Source organism: Limulus polyphemus, unplaced genomic scaffold (genome assembly GCF_000517525.1).
Source record: "Limulus polyphemus unplaced genomic scaffold, Limulus_polyphemus-2.1.2 Scaffold1340, whole genome shotgun sequence".
NCBI lineage: Eukaryota > Metazoa > Arthropoda > Merostomata > Xiphosura > Limulidae > Limulus > Limulus polyphemus.
The window spans coordinates 76,248-94,953 of NW_013666950.1; the positions used below are offsets into that span (position 1 = coordinate 76,248).

Below are 18,706 nucleotides of genomic sequence, written 5' to 3' on the forward strand. Positions count from 1 at the left end.
ATATTTATTTCCTAATTTACAAATCTACCGAACCCGTACAGAGATTAATTACTGAAAATAATAGATAAGATATAAAGTTATTTCTTAAAAAACATTTGATAACTATCTCAACATTATAAAGATTTTGCATGTGAAATTTGAAAATTTTCTGATGCGTACAAGTATTTTTAATCTTAAAATGAATATTACTTTGCATGATAGATAGGCAACATATGAAAAAAAAAGACATGAGAAAAACATTGTTTTACAAACCTTAAGACTTAATAAAAAAAATTGATATTTTGCGAATGAAAGCACTGTAATATTTACTGATAATCTGCCAAATTTCGTTAACATTTGCTTACCAATTTAAAAGTCATAGCATGAAAACTATAGCAAGCATAAAATGGTTACAAGATCAGTCTCTGGGACCGAGCCCAAGCTGAAAGAGCTAAGAAAGGTTCATGTTGAAAAGAGTCTTCCACAGAGAAGTTAACAATGAATAAGTAATTAATGGTCAAATATTGTTCAGCAGATACAAAAAAAGTAACAATGGATAAATAATTAATGGTCAAATATTGTTCAACAGATACAGAGAAGTTAACAATGGATGAATAATTAAAGATAAAGTATTGTTCAGCAGATAGAGGGAATGTAACAATGGATAAATAATTAATGGTCAAATATTGTTCAGCAGATAGAGGGAAGTTAAAAATAGATAAATAATGAATGGTCAAATATTGTTCAGCAGATACAGGGAAGTTAACAATAGATAAATAATTAATGGTCAAATATTGTTCAGCAGATACAGGGAAGTTAACAATAGATAAATAATTAATGGTCAAATATTGTTCAGCAGATACAGGGAAGTTAACAATAGATAAATCATTAATGTTCAAATATTGTTCAGCAGATACAAAGAAGTAAATATGGATAAATCGTTAATATTCAAATATTGTTCAGCAGATACAGGGGTAAATATGGATAAATCGTTAATATTCAGATATCGTTCAGCAGATATGTCTGTAGTACAAGATAAAAAATTATTTCTTTTATCTAAATTAGTATTTGGTGGTTTATTGTATCAAAAAATTAACTTGTTTTGTTGTGATATGAAGATTCCTGGCATTTGAATTAAAATGCAATTTTTTTCTCTTCTCAGTTTTTCTGAAAAAAACAGTCAATAATTATTTACCCCTTTTGTTGTGAAATTTGGATTTACCCCACAGCTAGCAAAAAAGTTTCCCTCTATTACAACATGTGGGAATATCCTCCTGTACTTAAAATAATCACCAAACCTGCGTGTATGTGCTGCCATCTGTGTTCTATGCCATGAAACCTGGATGTTTATATGCCTCATTACAAAATTGCCAACTTTGCATGAACACATAAAGAATCTATGTAGACAGTTTCTTCATATCTTGGATATTGTTATCTAAATAATTTGTTTTATATTTTTGTTATGATTTTGGACTCTTATTCACTACCCAGTACAGTTTTCAAGGAATATTACTGTCAGATTTAGAAAATACACTTCTTTCAATATTGAAAAAATAATACAAAGGGTCAACCTCATACTTTTATCTTTTGGTGGATAATTGACACTTTTTGGGAATCACCCTAAAAATTAATTGTGCAGTGAAAGGTTAACTATACATTCTATGTTAACTCCAGAAGGTGGAAGTAAGACTCATTTTCTTTGCAGTCTTTTTTTGAAATTTAAGAAAGAAAAATATAATTAATTAAGCTTATTGTAGTGTTTTTTTGTTGTTTTTGTATATATTACAGTCTTGTGTAAAAAAAACAATGTGATATACCAGGATAATAGTAACTGTAGTACTGAAAGAGAAAAAAATTCCATAGACTAATTTAACCAGTTATTGCATAACTCCAGACAATTTATAATTTAAAACAAATGATTGGAATTTCTTCCCACAGGGACCACCAGGAATGGAGGGTCAAAAAGGGAATGATGGACCACAAGGGGAATTGGTAGGTTCAGTTTTCTCATGTTTCAGTTGAATCAAAGAATGATTAATGAGGTATCAAAAATTAGTTAATTTAGCATGTATTTGATAAACCATTCAAGAAAGGTGAAATTCAAAGGCTGACTTGCGAGTTTGTGAAAATATTATGTTTTCATTAACAAGTCTGAAATAGTTTTGCATTTTTTAACATTATGGCTGTATAAAGTTTGTAGTTATTTGGCATTGAATGGTCAGTTTGTGTAAAGAGATGCGACTGTATTTAACTGAATGTAAAAGTAAGTAGTTAAAAATTGGAACTATGGAAATATGAAAAATATCAACATACATTTGTTAAACACCAGGTTAAAGAGGCATGATTACACTCTGCTTATTTTAAGGTTATTACACCCCAGTATTTTTAACTTGACTAATATTGTGAAATATGCATTACAAATAGCAAGTAAATATTTTTGAACCTCACTATATGAAAACTTTCTACCATTTCTAGTGCACAAAATTTTATAATGTTATTTAAATGGATTTAAAAATTAGTGAAAGAGTCCACATTTTTTTTTTCTAGGGACCAGAAGGACCAGCAGGACCTAAAGGATCTACAGTAAGATGTGAACCTTTTTTTTTAATATTTACATGTTGTTGTTCATTACTTACATAAATACTGGAAATCCTGTTCATGTTCATGCAAGTAACTTTGATTGAGTTGGAGCTCTATAAACTCAAAATTATTTTTGAGTTTCTAATTCAGTTGATATAAGTTGTCAGGAAATCAGTCAGACAAAAAGTAAAATAAAATTACTGATTTTCATTTTCTCATTATTACTTAGCTTATAAGGGTTAATAATGAGGGGGGTGGGGTGCTCTTTTGCTGTAAAGCTAGATATTGGATACATGATACAAGAAATAAATTGCCATAATTCAGGCAGATACTATAGACACAGGAGTGTGGTTTTGAAATAATATATTCTGATACATTGCCTATTTTTATAAATACAAAGATATGTGTAAATGTCATCAGTAATGAAGTTATAATACACAATGGGAGTTTGGAAATATAGCTATTCTGTAAAAAAAACAAACAAAGAAAAGACAAATTAATTATCCAATTTAAAATAATGTTTTTTTATTGCATGCTTGGGGGGTGGGATGTGCTCTTCTTTCATGGCAACAATAAGTTATTGAACCCTTTTCACATCATGTTTTAATGTTTGAGCTCACTGCTGTAATTTCTGCTAGATAACAACCCTCTCTTACCCAATTACTTTTGAAAATGGAACCCCTCTTGTTACAGTTTGTCAAAGGATGGACCTCTCTTCTACCTTCTACTGTTTTTACAGTTCTTTGCAGCTAGCAGTTTCAAATTAACACCCATCAGATATTGAGACTATTTATCGTAGTGTTTATTGAGTATTGGTACACTGTCATACCACTTCAAGTATCGATGCTGTTTACAATACTGTATTTTGAGCACTAGTACAATGTCATTTCACTTCAAGTACTGAAGCTGTTTATCATACTGTTTAATGAGTATTGGTACACTCTATCATGCCACTTTTCTTGTATTTAGGTAGTTTATCATACTTTACTTTCTATTGTATGTTGGTATATCCTTTATCTTACCACTTTTCAATTATTGAGTTGTTTATTGTAATGTCTATTGTGTATTGTACCTTCTATATTACTGCTTCAATTATTGAGGCTGTTTGTCATAATGATTATTGCATATTTGTACTTTATGTCTTACCACTTTTCAGGTATTGAGGCAGTTTACCATACTGCAAAAAACAAATCTAGTTTACTAAATAATTTGCTTGTTTTTTTTCTTCTTTTAACAGGGACCAACTGGACCAAAAGGTGATCCTGGACCACTGGTAAGTTTGTTGATTTCTTTGAGATAATTTTTTTAAGTTTGATAGTGTTACGACAGCGGAAGTCACGTGACGCTGCTGGCGCATTTTGTGCTCGTAGCGTGCATGAAATTTCTCGAATGATCATGAATGATTGGGCAGGCCCGAGTGCATTCGAGATGCCCCCTTCTTTAGTATATAAACCTGGCAGAAAAAGCCTACGAAAATGAATGTATGATAAAGCCAACAGTAGACACGGTAAGTTTTCGGCAAAGTTATCGAGATTGTGAATCGTTGTGGTTTATAGCATGTATTATAAAAGTTGTTAAGTTTAAAGTGACGAGAAAAGTACTGACAGTAGAATTACTGTGCACTAAAAGCTTGTATCGAGAAATAATAAACTGGTTTAATCAAGAAAGGACGTGTATCACTGAAGTTCCTCGGATATAAATTCTACCGGAAATTAACAAACAAGCAGATACGTAACAATAGTTTTACAAACTACAGACATGTACTGAGTATCTTGAGACTATACTGAGATTTTAGGAAGTTAAATAAATTTGGTACCTAAAAATGATAAATTGATATGAACTAGATATTTATTCAGTGTTTATTTTCAAGAGAGAATTACAGATAACTATTTATAATTGTAGTAGATATATTACAGTGGTCTTGAAATATTTATAAATGCATATATATCAAATGCACACTTTAGAACTGTAATAATGTTAGATACAAATATGGCCTGCTTTAACTTATATGGGGAATTAAGACAAATCTAAGACCCAGTGTCATTACATAAAATGGCTGATTTCAAGAAATTTTCATGTATTAAAAACAACTGTAATTGGTGGTGCATTATACATATAAACATTTTAAGTATTAAACTGTCCAAAAAGTTTAAAGCCCAATACAATTTAATGAATTATATGTTTTAGAAAGAATTTGCTAATACTAGATGATTCATGTTACAAAATAGCTTAGTTTATATATTTGGGTACACTTATACATGATAAAGTTTAGAACACTTTCTTAAGCCTAGTTAACTAAATGTTTATGTACAGTCTTAGGTTGTAATCAACTAAAACTGTTTTTCAAAGTTTTTATTCAATTATTATACATATATTTGAATATTGTGTTTGTTTGTTTTAACAGGGACCTCCAGGACCACCTGTAAGTAGGAGTTATTTATAATATAAATTTATCATTTTGATTACCTCTACAAGTTACTGTTTCTTTTATTCATTGGTCATTAAATTGTTTGATATACCATAGAATATTACTTTAAAGTTTTATAGGCCAACTTTATATTTTCTCCTGGTTGGAGATCTGGTAATTTGCTTCTGTGAGAAAATAAAAGAATAGTGAATAAATAATACAAAAGATTATTAAGAAATTTTGGGAACCATTCATAGAGTAGAAAAATAACTTATTCTTCTTTAATTTGTACTCTTAATTGGTAGGCAGAAAGTTTCATTACAAACTTTGTTTTTGCCAGTTCTATAATCAAGATAAGATAGCTCTCATGTAGCTTTTCTTGAAAAAAAAATGAACATCAGTGCTCAAGATAGAAATATAATTAACATATAGTTACACTGTAAAAAAAAAAGAGAAGTAATGGTTGTGAACATCGAACAGTAAGTAAATTTTATTTGTAAACAGAATTGTTTACAGTCATAAAATAGTTTGCAAAGTGTGTACTCCTTCTAGATTCTGCTGTTCTACAAGTCTTGAGACATCTTTACCTCTATTGCAAGCTCACATACCATTATTCTAAGATTGAAAGTAGGTTGATAAACTCACAAAAATAATTTTTTCTCCATTCATGCTTTTTTCTTTTTTGCTAAACTTTTGAGACCAATACTGCAAACTTATGGTGTGTTTTTGTGTTATAGACCTTTGTTATGACATCCTTAATTGAAAATAATATTATGCACACTTTTAGGGACCTCCAGCAGAAGCACCACAGATTCCTCCAGAGATGCTTTTCCAAGGAGACAGACCACCATACTTAAGGTACAAGAGGAGTACTGATTTTGATAAAGATTATATCAAAGAGCCAAAAGAATCTGGACCTGAAGCAGGCCTTCAGAAGAAGTTATATAACATGTATGCCAACATCTATTCCATAAAAAAAGACTTGGAAAAGATGAAAAAACCTGTTGGAACCCGAGAGAATCCAGCCAGGTCCTGTAAAGATCTTTATTATGCTCATCCTCAACTAGATAATGGTAAGTCTGAGATATTTATTTTGTCTCCATCTTTTTGATAAGTTGAAGTCATAATAAAATATTTTTAATTAACAGTTGTTAAATTTTACCCCAGGAAGTATTTTTTTAACTGACCACCTGATGACCAAGAATTGAAATATCATTTTTAATGATACAGTAGCATATTATTAATAACTGTACTTTGGAGATGCTGGTGAATAAGATGTATGAATATTCAGATTTGCAGAAATCTTTGGACCAATATTATCTCAGAATTTATTGTTTTCTTTAACAGGATGGTATTGGATTGACCCAAATTTGGGAGTCCCTGATGATTCTGTGTTTGTCTTTTGTAATATGACAGGGTCAGGTGAAACCTGTGTGTATCCTGACAAACACGCTTCTATGGTAAGTTTCAAGATATAGTTTAATTGCTGTAATTATTAAAGTCTGGTAGTTACGGAGGCTTGGCTCCAACTCCTCTTCTTTGTGGGGGCCAACACACAGTAATATGGATTTACAGGAAAGCTAATATAACAAACACGTTTGTCCCACCAAAGTTGACTCGTCTTAGCAATTTAAAAGATTCGTATGAGTTTCTAAAATTTGATAACATGAGTTTTGAAACTGCTAGGGAGAATTAACTTGGTTGGGTCAGAGTGAAATTTGGGGGTGCACCTCCCACCCTAACACACACCTGGCCCTGGCCCTGTACTGTGAAGTCAGGTCTAACCATGATGTACCCCAGAAAGTACACCTTCCTTGAAGCACAGAAAATACATTAACCAATTTTGATTTGTGTGCTCCTAACAAATGTTTTTATTAGATTTAAGAATAAAAAAAAAGTATTAAAGTACAATATGTTTATGCTACTTTTGAATATACAATACATTAATCAGCTTAGACCTGCAAATATAATAAATGTTCACTGATTTAAGATAAAATGTAACTGTCACCAGAGGTTTGTGAGCATTTTTGAAAGTTCCCTCTTCATTAAGTCTTGGTATATGTCATGATATACAAAAAATATTCTATGTTGATATTATTGATTAATTCATAATGTGAGTGAATATTTTATGATTGTTTAGTTTTTTATAATAAGAGAGTTAAAAGGAAATGATTGGTGGAAGTTGTGTTTATAATTCATTGGTGTTGAGACTATTGAATGTTGTGTGCAATACATTGATGTTGAGAATATAGAGATTTCTAGAAGGTGGGCAGACGATTAACTGATAAACATATAAACAGTGTGAGACGAGCGGAAACAGAAGACATACGATAACAAAAGATAGTAAAGTCATGGCCAAGGAAAGTTCGGCATGAAGTTAACTGCCATAGAAGTGATAGGCCTAATTTTAATATGTTAAGAGTAGGACTAACAGTAGAAAGGGAGAAAAGAATAAGAATTTGTCTTGTCAAAGGGTATTCTAAAGTAATTGAGCCTGTCTTTGTGGATTTTTACAAAAAAAATCAGATGATTATTGGAAGTAGGCCTAAAACACAAAAATGCAGACGTGTATCGGAAGTTCAGGATACAACTGCAGTAACTCAATGAGGCAGAATAAATGAATTATACATAGAATACTAGTGCGATAGAAATAGAGAAAGGTAGTTTGGCTTGTCAAGTGAAATTCTAAAGCAATTGAATAGACATAAGTGGACTTTTGATAAGAAGAAGAGAACTATATATATATAGTGTTTATGATATACCTATAATCTCTATAGTGTGAAAAAGTTGTTGTACATACGTTTAACTTGTTCCGAATATATACATTATTTTGAAAACAAGTGGAGCACATGCTGTTCATTTATCATTGAATTTATTGCCAACAAGTCGCAGACACCTACTGTAGAAGAATCCTAAGCCCAACAACAACACAGTATATATGTCTACTATTAAGAAGTATAAGTCTTTAACTGACAGTTGGCAAACATAACTTAAAATCTGACAGTATACAATATGCTAGCCAGCCAACTCAGTCCTTTACATACAGCAAATTTACAAAATGAGTATCAGGGTGTAATTGTAAGCCCAGACCTGGAGTGACAAGCAATAACAACTGTGTTAAAGTTTTAATTTACAGAAGTAACTACCCACTCCATTGTGGGATTTTTGACGCATAAATGATACAAATCAGTACACTTATTTCTTTATTTCATTTTATTCTCCTCAGATGCCAAACTTATCATGGAAGAGAGGCAACAAAGCTAAATGGTTCAGTAGTTTACAGGGTGGATTTAAAGTAAGTAAACTGTGGTAGCTTGTTATAGTTATTATATTGTGTTTTCTCCTACATTGACTTTCATAAAAATTTAACATCACATTAAAATCTATCCCAGTATATTGTTGAACGATGATCATTTATAACTGTGTATTAGCTCCTTACTGATAAGCTGAAACTCTAAAGCCATATTTTAGTCATTATTTTTTTGTTTTCTAGGAAGAATCATCTGAAGGAAAAAACTTAGAAAAATTTTATAAATAGACTCTGTTGTTTAAAAATATATACTTTTCACATTATCTGGGTTTTTGGTTAAGTTACCTTTTCCTGGATTATTTTAGATCACTTACCAAACCGTTGGACCTGTGCAATTGACATTCTTACGATTGCTGAGTTCAGTGGCCTACCAAAATTTTACCTACACCTGCATTAATTCTGTGGCCTGGTACAACCAACAAAATTTCAACTATGCCTATTCTATCAAGTTACTGGGTGATAATCAGCAAGAGTTTGGGACCCACACATACAGGCCTGTTGTTTCTTATGATGGCTGTAAAGTAAGTTTCTATCTATATAAATAATGTTTTAGTATAGCACAGTGGAAAACAACTTTGGAAAGAAGCACAAGCTTTATCAAATAAATCGGTACCTCCAAAAAGATCTTATGTTTTTTTGCTCATTAACGTTTTACAAATATCTTGTTAATTGAAACTTTTGAACCAAAATGTTTAAAACTGTGTTACTGTCTTTCAGTAGTTTAAAAATGCATAAGAAATCAATTAAGTAAAAAAAAGAAGCTATTTTTAAAAACTTTTTAACTTTTGGGGCATTCCATTTATACACAAATTTAGGTAGTAATTAAATGTTTAGTTTCCAAAACTTTCACAATCTAAAATGCTACTATATTGAACAATTATTTTTGCTATTGTTTTATATTTGTAAACAGGAATGTGTAGATTCCATATCATTTCCATAATAACAATGGGGTATGATACTAAAAATAGGGTTTGAATACCTGTAGTGAGCAGAGCACAGATAGCCCAATGTGTAGCTGTGTGTTTAACAGCAACTAAATACAATGGGGTAAAATATTATTAATAAAACCAACAAAAATCTCATAAGCAAGATGTATTGATGAATTTTTAGGTAACTAACTTTTTCCAAAGATAATTTTAGCATTAATCTGATGGTTAATTATTTTTTTTATTTTTATTTTTGTAAATCATATTTTACATTTGTAATATAAGCATTAGTTCCTTTAATTTATATAGACATGTACGTGATTTGATAATATAAGTCAATGTTATTTTTTTCCATAAAGAGCCGAAGCTCTAATGATAGGACAGTATTCCAAATTCGGACAAACAAACTGGCACAGCTTCCCCTGGTGGATTTTTTCCCTAAAGACTATGGTTTCCCTCATCAAGCCTTTGGGTTCGATGTTGGACCAGTGTGCTTCAGCTAACAGGAAGTTGTTTTGTTTTCTGTATTTTTAATTTGTTTGTATTATGTTTTTAAATGTAAGAGTAATTTTTACTGCCTTTAAAAGTGCTTACATGGCACTCAGATACACACACTGCCATTATTGAACTCTAGTATTAAACATTTGTGTTCATTTGCAATTTGCTGCTTATATAAGATCTACAGTGAAGATTATATGTATGTATTTATATCTTTTTCTTTTGTCATCTATCAAATACTATTGTACAATGCAAATATTGTAAATGCCTTATTGCAACATATTTTTGTACAGCTTGTCTCCTAGTGGCAATAAAAGCTTTTATGTCTTTTTACAGAATGCAGTTTCCAGAGTATTTTCCTTTATGATAGTACTTTAGATATTACTAACAAAAAGGAATATTTTTTACCAAACCATACTGTAATGGTTAAAGTTTATTTGTTTTCATTGCATCTAATAGTACCTAGTAATCATGCTGGCATTTTTACATAACTACCAGTGTATTATTATAATGTTAATAAATGCAGAGGCAATAGAAACTTAAAGAAATAACAAGTTTTAAGAACTATCTCCCAAGAATTACGTTAAAATTTGTTTAACTTCGTTTATTTATTTATACACATAAATATATGTATTACTGTTGAACATCCTTTGTACTTTCAGCTATAGATGTATCATAAAAGTGACAGTCAAGCAATCAGTATCGTTATTCGGTTCAAAGAGCTGGACAACACCCTTGTGGTGGATGAGGCTGCTGTCTGGATCTTTCGTTCCCTCTGGTCAGTGGTTCAAAATGAGAGAGAGAGAGATGCTTGAACCATAGGAACCTCTGACCTGTCTTTTAGTTTACATACGAGTTACAAGTTTGGATTCCGAATGTAATAAAATCTAAATCTAAAATCTAAACCAATATTTGTCTGTATTTTAAATTATTTTTCTATATTACAGACCAAAGGATACGTTTACCATGTAATTACATTTAAAAACACATGTCACAATGTTCCATCTATTTTTATGTAGAAGATCGTAAGGGTTGTGAATTGAGCAAATTTGAGAAATCCATTCATATTCATTAGAAATACTGAAGCATGACTGGGCTACGGTGTTGGTGTGGCTTAGTAAAATTTTATTATTTTATATAAAAAGGGTTAAAGATGTAAGTGTGAGACTAAACAACGTTATTTTTACGTCCTTCTGATATGTGAGCAACTTGGAGCTTAAGACTGTACAAGAGTCATTACAGTAAATTATGAACTTTCACGCGAAGACAGGGGACATCGTAGAGGACGCTCTGGTGCTGCCTTGAAGGTTACACAACAATCATAAAAATAAATTAAAATAATTCATTTTAAAGATAAAGGGGCGTTATAATGTTTCTTAAAACACTTATGACAAAAATTTTCCGGAAGACTGCATTTCCTCGTAATTCAAATATGTTTTGTGAAATTTTGAGGAGAAAATGCACCTTGAAATAATTGTTTACAAACATGTGACTTGTGAATCTAATTATACGAGGTTTATTGAAGATAATCAAGCTCCCTAATGTACATTAAAAACATTTCATATCATAATGAAGGCGAGACAACATTTATCAATAACAAAACAGTACAACGGTAGTTACTTTTACACTTTATCGTACTTTGTTCAAGATAAGAAAAACAACAACTATTTCAGATGTATAACTAACCTAGCAATAAAGAATGATATGACAAAACAATAAAAAAGTTAAACACTTTCACGACTTTTCACAGATGTAAAAAGAGAGCAAAACGTGAACATACAGATAAGCGCCATTATTACTTAGTTCCGTTTACCTAAAAACTGAGTTTCGAAGTATCATTATGATTTTAATCATTGAGTTGTCGCCATGAGAATTCTGGCAGATTCGAATGAGCTTTGACAAATTGACACTAGATGGCAATGTCCTTTAATTTTAACGATCTGTCAGGTATATACCGTGCCTTTTCGTTTTATGATAATAATATACAAAAGATGCATTAGAACTGGTTGTGAAAATTGATGGCGCTTTGTTACATTTTTAACTATTTAATTTCATAGACATCAATGTCGGTTCGCTTTTATTTTTTCAATAATCCCCTAAAAAGCTCCAGAGGAATGGGAAACACGATGGTGGAGTTCTTCTCCGTGGCGATGGATCCAAGCGTCTGGAGATAGCGAAGCTGGAGAGCAGATGAGGAGTCAGACAGCACCTCTGAGGCTTCTTTTAACGCTCGGGATGCTCGTTGCTCACCTTCTGCTGCAATCACCTAAAACATTTTTTTTAATTAAACTACAAAAACAAAAAATATCCTACATTTTTTATTGAAATATAACGAAAGAATTCCGTTGGGGGTGTTTTGACTTATGATTTTATTCCACGTCATGATATGAATACTTCGTGCATGATATACAAATAAAAACCAAATTTGTTTAATTATTTGTGATGATACAAAAGAACTACAATTAACCAGGATTTTTTAAACGTAGCAACCGTTCCCTGGTTCTGTCGGGGAAAAAACAAAAAACATTTTAAAATAGCAAGAAGATTATAATACCGAAAAAAAAAGGAGTTCTGAATAAATTGAAATTGTAAATAGTAATAATTGTTTGTTTGGAATTAAGCTACACAATGGGCTATCTGTGCTCTGCCCACCACGGGTATCGAAACCCGGTTTCTAGCGTTGTAAGTCCGCAGACATACCGCTGTGTCCATTGGGGGGTAAGAGTAATAATAATATAATAAATACAAGTTCGATCTCAATAGTTCCGTAAAAACTAATCTAATAATATCAGAAGCACTTTCAAAACATCTCGATAGTTTCGTAAAAACTAATCTAATAATATCAGAAGCACTTTCAAAACATCTCAATAGTTCCGTAAAAATTAATCTAATAATATCAGAAGCACTTTCAAAACGCAATAAAATAATAATAATAGGCGGGAAAGATCTTCCAAGCTGTCTGATAGTTTTGTTTTCTACAACGTGATGCAACCCCGAATATTCTAATTAAAGTACTTTATAGTGATTTCGTGACCATCAGAAATAGTTTTAAAATGTTGTCATCTTTCAACTTTTAAAGCTAATAAATCGCTCTTCCTTATTTAATAGAATTAGCTTTTATATTTCGCCTTGATGTAAAAATAGAAACCACCATCAGACTATATTTTCAAATAGTAATGAAAAATAAGTTTTTATAATAACATTATCGTACGCAGTTTTCTCTTATTTGCCAAAGCGTTTGATTTTGAATAGCTTTCAAAGCTCTTTTAAGTTCACTACAAAAAAAGCAGGGCCAGATTAAGGTTTAGTGGGACTCTAGGCCCAGGTAATATTTGGGAATAGTAATACTAATAATAATGATAACTCACTATTGCCTTTATCCTGGTAGTTTTAAGAAGCACAATTTTTTTTAGTTGGGTGGCCTGCGGGCCCCTAGGTTCATAGGGGAAGGTGCAACAAGATTTTGTAAAAGTTCTTCAAAAATACATGTCATCAGAAAAAATGTTTTAAAAGATATTTTGTGCTTCAATCTACTATATTATCCATTTCTCTAAAAAAGTATATTTTTATCCTTTATAAACTAAACCCCTTGTCTGGGCAACTTGTATGTGTAAGGCTGTCAACACATTAGTCACCGTATAGAAATAAACCATCATGAGTTTTAGCTCGGAATATTATTAAAAATTTAGAACATGCAGTGCCCTCTCCTGGTCAAGTTTGCAAACCTAAATTAACTGTAACTCATTAATGTGAGTAAATTGAATATAAGCTCAGTTCATTAATCTCAAAGTTGTTTTGTCAGAACCAGAAACACCGACTGAAACTCAATTAATGTTTTAGGCAATCAGTTTACCAAAGCTTCAAACATTCATGTTGCACTAACGTAAGAACTAACTATCCCTAATTTTCCAACAGCATATTTTCAACCGGATGTACCTATTATACACTACTTACTAAATGTATTAGAACTATTAGCAAAATACATTATTTCTTACTGACTACAATGTACTGACAATACACAATCTAATGACTGTATAAAATATACTGACAATAAGTCACCTACTGACTGTATAAAATATACTGACAATACATCACCTACCGACTGTATAAAGTATACTGACAATGCGTCTCCTACCGACTGTATAAAGTATACTGACAATACATCACCTACCGACTGTATAAAGTATACTGACAATGCGTTTTCTACCGACTGTATAAAATATATTTACACTCCATCACCTGCTGAATGTATAAATATATTGACAATGCACCATATACTGAATGCATAAAATATATTGACAATACATAATCTACTGAATGCATAAAATATACTGATAATACATTATCCACTAATTGTATAAAACTACTGTTATTCATGATGTACTGGTTGTATAAGTTATACTGACAACATATTATCCACAGAATGTATAAGAGTAAATATCACCTTCTCAAACAGTTCTCCAGTTTTTCTAGTTAAAGTTAGCTTTTTCCATAAAACGATGTTCTATTAAACCAATCATTAATGTTGCGATTGTTTTATCTTGCTTCACTAAAGCTGTTTTCAGTTAGTTTAATTAGGAATCAAAATATAAACCTTCAAACCATTACTTACCTTTGCTCGAGCTTCTCGTGTTGCTTCCGCTTCAGCGGCCATTGCTCTTTGTAGTTGTACGGGTAAACGGACGTCTTTTCTGTGAAACGAAAAATACAAACAAGTAAAACAGAAATAATAACAATGAAAAAAAGACGTATCTTTAGGGTCTTTTGTTAAATTACTTGTTTCTTTTTGTGTGCAACTCTTCAACTACAATGTTGCTACTTAACAAGTTCACGTTCTTAAAGCTTTATATGTTTGCGTGATTTAGCGCAAAGCTACACAATGGACTGTATGCGCTGTATTCATTACTGGTACTGAGCCTCAATGTTTAGAGTTTTTAACCTTCAAACCTGTCGCTGAGTCGGCTGGAAGGAGCAGTTAAAGAAAAGGCACAATATTTACTCCTCATAAAAGGAATCTTCAGAAATTAGTATTAAAATACTCTTCAAAAATATATAATTTTGTCGTTACAGAACAACCATAACAAACATTTTTTTTACTTTATTTTGTTTACAAGCTAGAAGAGTCTACCAATGGTCAAAATAATGGCTACCCTCCCTCCAATTGTGATGTCCTATTGCAGCACGTTAGTGAGTGCACAATTTATATATTTAGCGCCGTTCTCAATTCTGAACTACCGAACACAAGCCAGTAACCAATTGATAGCAACCAATCTTATTTTTTACTTCATTACTATCAATTATTGTGTATATATATATTTTTACTTTAATATATATATGTTTGTACCTTTCTTAAACCAGGCACCCTACTTATGTAATATTTATTTTAATACTGTTACTTCTATTACTATTAATATTAACTTCCGATCAGAGCAAGATACCTACTTAAAGCTAAATTAAAAACCAACTTGGTAATGAGTACAGGTAGTTAAATATACTATTCTTATTACACGCTTGAGGAGTATGGCACAGGTCTTGGCACAGGCTCTCCTCCCTCCAGTAATCTCCTCAACGTATTTCTAGTTATAATGTCCAATTCCATTTTTTTCTCATTAGTATTCCCGCCAGTGTTTCCGCGTGCCTAAAGTGTTATAACTGACATTGTTGTAAGCCAAATGCTATAACTGACATTGCTGCAAGCCAAGTGTTCTAATTGACATTGTTACAAGCCAAATGTTAAAACTGACATTGTTGCAAGCGAAATATTATAACTGACACTGTTACAAGCCAAGTGCTATGACTGACACTGTTACAAGCCAAAGGGCTATGACTGACACTGTTACAAGCCAAAGGGCTATGCCGGTCATTGTTACAAGCCATAGGGCTATTCCTGATATCGTTACAAGCCAAAGGGCTATGACTGATACTGTTACAAGCCAAAGGGCTATGACTGATACTGTTACAAGCCAAAGGGCTATGACTGATACTGTTACAAGCCAAAGGGCTATGACTGATACTGTTACAAGCCAAAGGGCTATGACTGTTATTGTTACAAGCCAAAGGGCTATGACTGACATTGTTACAAGCCAAAGGGCTATGACTGACACTGTTACAAGCCACGTGTTCAATTTCAGTAATGTACGTTTATGTCGTTAGTGTATTATATCCTTCCCTCAAGAAATCAGTTTGTATCTCTCGTTAGATCACTCTGTACTTTACACAGAACTATCTTTAGATGATGGTTAATTATTAAAAGGCTATTACCGTAATTTTATTAACCCAACTAATAAAATCCAGCTTCGGAGGTGAATACAACCAATATATCCTAAAATATAAAGTTTCGAGCTCCTCCTGAACCCTAACATTAAATCGTATAGCTTATAAAACGATTTTACTCGGTAGTTTTCCCCCACCATCTCCTGCCTAAAGTACTTTCTTTATCTTGCACAAAATATCAAAGAATTTTGGTAATATTTTACACGTTTAAAAATCTGTCTCACAACTAACAGAAACGAGTGTTCTAATGATCTGTCTCACAACTAAAAGAAAATCGTGTGTTAACGATCTGTCTTACAACTAACAGAAGCCCTTGTTCTAGTGATCTGTCTCACAACTAACAGAAACTCGTGTTCTAATGATGTATCTCCCAACTAACAGAAACTCGTGTTCCAATGATCTGCCTAACAACTAATAGAAACCTGTGTTCTAATGATCTGTCTCACAACTAACAGAAACTCGTGTTCTAATGATGCATCTCACAACTAACAGAAACGAGTATTCTAATGATCTGTCTTACAACTAATAGAAACCCATGTTCTAATGATCTGTCTCACAACTAACAGAAACTCGTGTTCTAATGATGTATCTCCCAACTAACAGAAACTCGTGTTCCAATGATCTGCTTAACAACTAACAGAAACCTGTGTTCTAATGATCTGTCCCACAACTAACAGAAACTCGTGTTCTAATGATGTATCTCACAACTAACAGAAACGAGTGTTGTAAGTGCTACAAAGCGTATTTCTGTGTATTTTTCTCAGATAATGTGCCAAACAAATTAGTTTTAACAGATCAGTACGTGAAAGTCTAGTTACATTTAGTTAAAAACATGAATTCATTCGTGGTATATAAATGAATTTTTTCCGTCTTAATAACTTTACAAGCATAAGAGACGAAGAAGAAAATCAAATTTGCTGTCAAACATGATAAGCAATTAAAAGCGACGTATATATTTCAGAGTGCAGCGTTATTACCAATGAAAAAAATCAATGAAAATGTACATGGTTTAATAATACTAGATACAGGAACGCCTGTAGCATAATAAATGAAATACTTTGTATCTGAATAAAAACTGCACAATGTTATGAAAATAATCCGAGCATGAAATTACGGGAAGATAAAATGATTCGAATTCAGTTTTGTTTGTTTGTATCACTGATAATCCAGCTATACGTTCACCCACTATCAGGAGAATCCAGCTAATCGTTCATCTACTACCATGATAATCCAGCTATACGTTCACCCACTGTCAGGAGAATCCAGCTAATCGTTCACCCACTATCAGGAGACACCAGCTAATCGTTCACCCACTGACAGGAGACTCCAGTTATACATTCACATACTATCAGGAGACTCCAGCTATACATTCACCCACTGTCAGGAGAATCAAGCTAATCGTTCACATACTATCAGGAGACCCCAGCTATACATTCACCTACTAATATGAGAATCCAGCTATACGTTCACCCACTATCAGGAGAATAGACTAATCGTTCATCTACTACCATGATAATCCAGTTATACAATAATGTATTATCATGAGAATTTAGGTATATATTTACCTACTATCAGGAGACTCCAGCTATACATTCACATACTATCAGGAGACTCCGGTTATACATTCTTCCACTGTCAGGAGAATCAAGCTAATCGTTCACATACTATCAGAAGGCTCCAGCTATACATTCTCCCACTGTCAGGAGAATCAAGCTAATCGTTCACATACTATCAGGAGACTCCAGCTATACATTCACCCACTGTCAGGAGAATCCAGCTAATCGTTCACATACTAATATGGGAATCCAGCTATACGTTCACACACTATCAGGAGAATCCAGCTAATCGTTCATCTACTACCATGGTAATCCAGTTATACAATAATGTATTATCATGAGAATCCAGGTATATGTTTATCTACTATCAGGGGACTCCAGCTATACATTCACCTACTAATATGAGAATCCAGCTGTACTTTTACCCACAATAATGCCTCTTTGGAAATCTGATAGAGATTTTTAGTTTGATATTTTTAGAATCATTTCCTGAACAAATAATAACATATTATTCGCTCACAGAACAAATTAATGAAATAGAATAATGTAATGAATAAAAACCCTATAACTCGAGTGCTTTCGAAAGGCGGACCTTTTGAAAGCGCTCGGGTTGCAGGGATTTTATTCATTTTCATCAAGACTTCTTGAGCCTACGTGTTTTTCTAACATCATTAATAGAATAATGTAATGCACAGTTAAGTTACCGTACGGATACATTTTCTCCTTTTAGAGATACCAAATATTAGAGTTTAAGATGTGAAGTGATTCCATTATTTTGTACACCCCTGCATAATTTATATATATAGTAGTGTATAGCCCGTCAAAAGTGACGGGACAAGTACTACCACCTCACCCCATAGTATACCTTAACCTCACATTTAATAGCTAACTGAAAAAAAAAGCGATATCAAGCTTGACCAACAAAGAGGCAGAAAAGTACAGTAGAGACAGTCAAACGTCTGTAAATTCCTTTGTGAGCCAATCAAAGTTAAAATCATTCATGAAATGAATTCAGGGCGTTTTCGTAACACTACGTTCCAACAACAGCTTTTATGACATGACGCTTAGCAACAAAAGTATAATCTAATATTGTTGTTAGTCTGTGTACTGAAAGTGTAAAATGTTTGTTTGTTTTTTAATTTCGCGCAAAGCTACAAGAGAGCTATCTGCGCTAACC

At 32.3% G+C, this 18,706-nt stretch overlaps 2 protein-coding genes across 7 annotated transcripts in view; one reads left to right on the forward strand and one right to left on the reverse strand.

Annotated features, from left to right (window-relative positions):
- The window catches only part of LOC106463161 (collagen alpha-1(XI) chain-like), a 70,328-nt gene extending 60,290 nt beyond the window's left edge, over positions 1-10,038 (forward strand). Inside the window, exons 48-56 of the mRNA XM_022390593.1 lie at positions 1,918-1,971; positions 2,527-2,562; positions 3,797-3,832; positions 4,964-4,981; positions 5,754-6,039; positions 6,314-6,426; positions 8,193-8,261; positions 8,582-8,797; positions 9,562-10,038. Of these exons, the coding sequence (XP_022246301.1) occupies positions 1,918-1,971; positions 2,527-2,562; positions 3,797-3,832; positions 4,964-4,981; positions 5,754-6,039; positions 6,314-6,426; positions 8,193-8,261; positions 8,582-8,797; positions 9,562-9,705 (972 nt within the window). The 3' untranslated portion in view covers positions 9,706-10,038. The remainder of the gene's footprint in view (positions 1-1,917; positions 1,972-2,526; positions 2,563-3,796; positions 3,833-4,963; positions 4,982-5,753; positions 6,040-6,313; positions 6,427-8,192; positions 8,262-8,581; positions 8,798-9,561) is intronic.
- Positions 10,039-11,189: 1,151 nt separating this feature from the next.
- The window catches only part of LOC106463162 (band 7 protein AGAP004871-like), a 205,855-nt gene continuing 198,338 nt past the window's right edge, over positions 11,190-18,706 (reverse strand). For all 6 annotated transcript variants that reach the window (XM_022390594.1, XM_013923164.2, XM_022390596.1 and 3 more), the window contains 2 exons: positions 14,313-14,391; positions 11,190-11,966 (listed from right to left, as the gene is read on the reverse strand). In XM_022390594.1, coding sequence (XP_022246302.1) covers positions 11,778-11,966; positions 14,313-14,391 — 268 coding nt within the window. In that variant the 3' untranslated portion in view covers positions 11,190-11,777. The remainder of the gene's footprint in view (positions 11,967-14,312; positions 14,392-18,706) is intronic.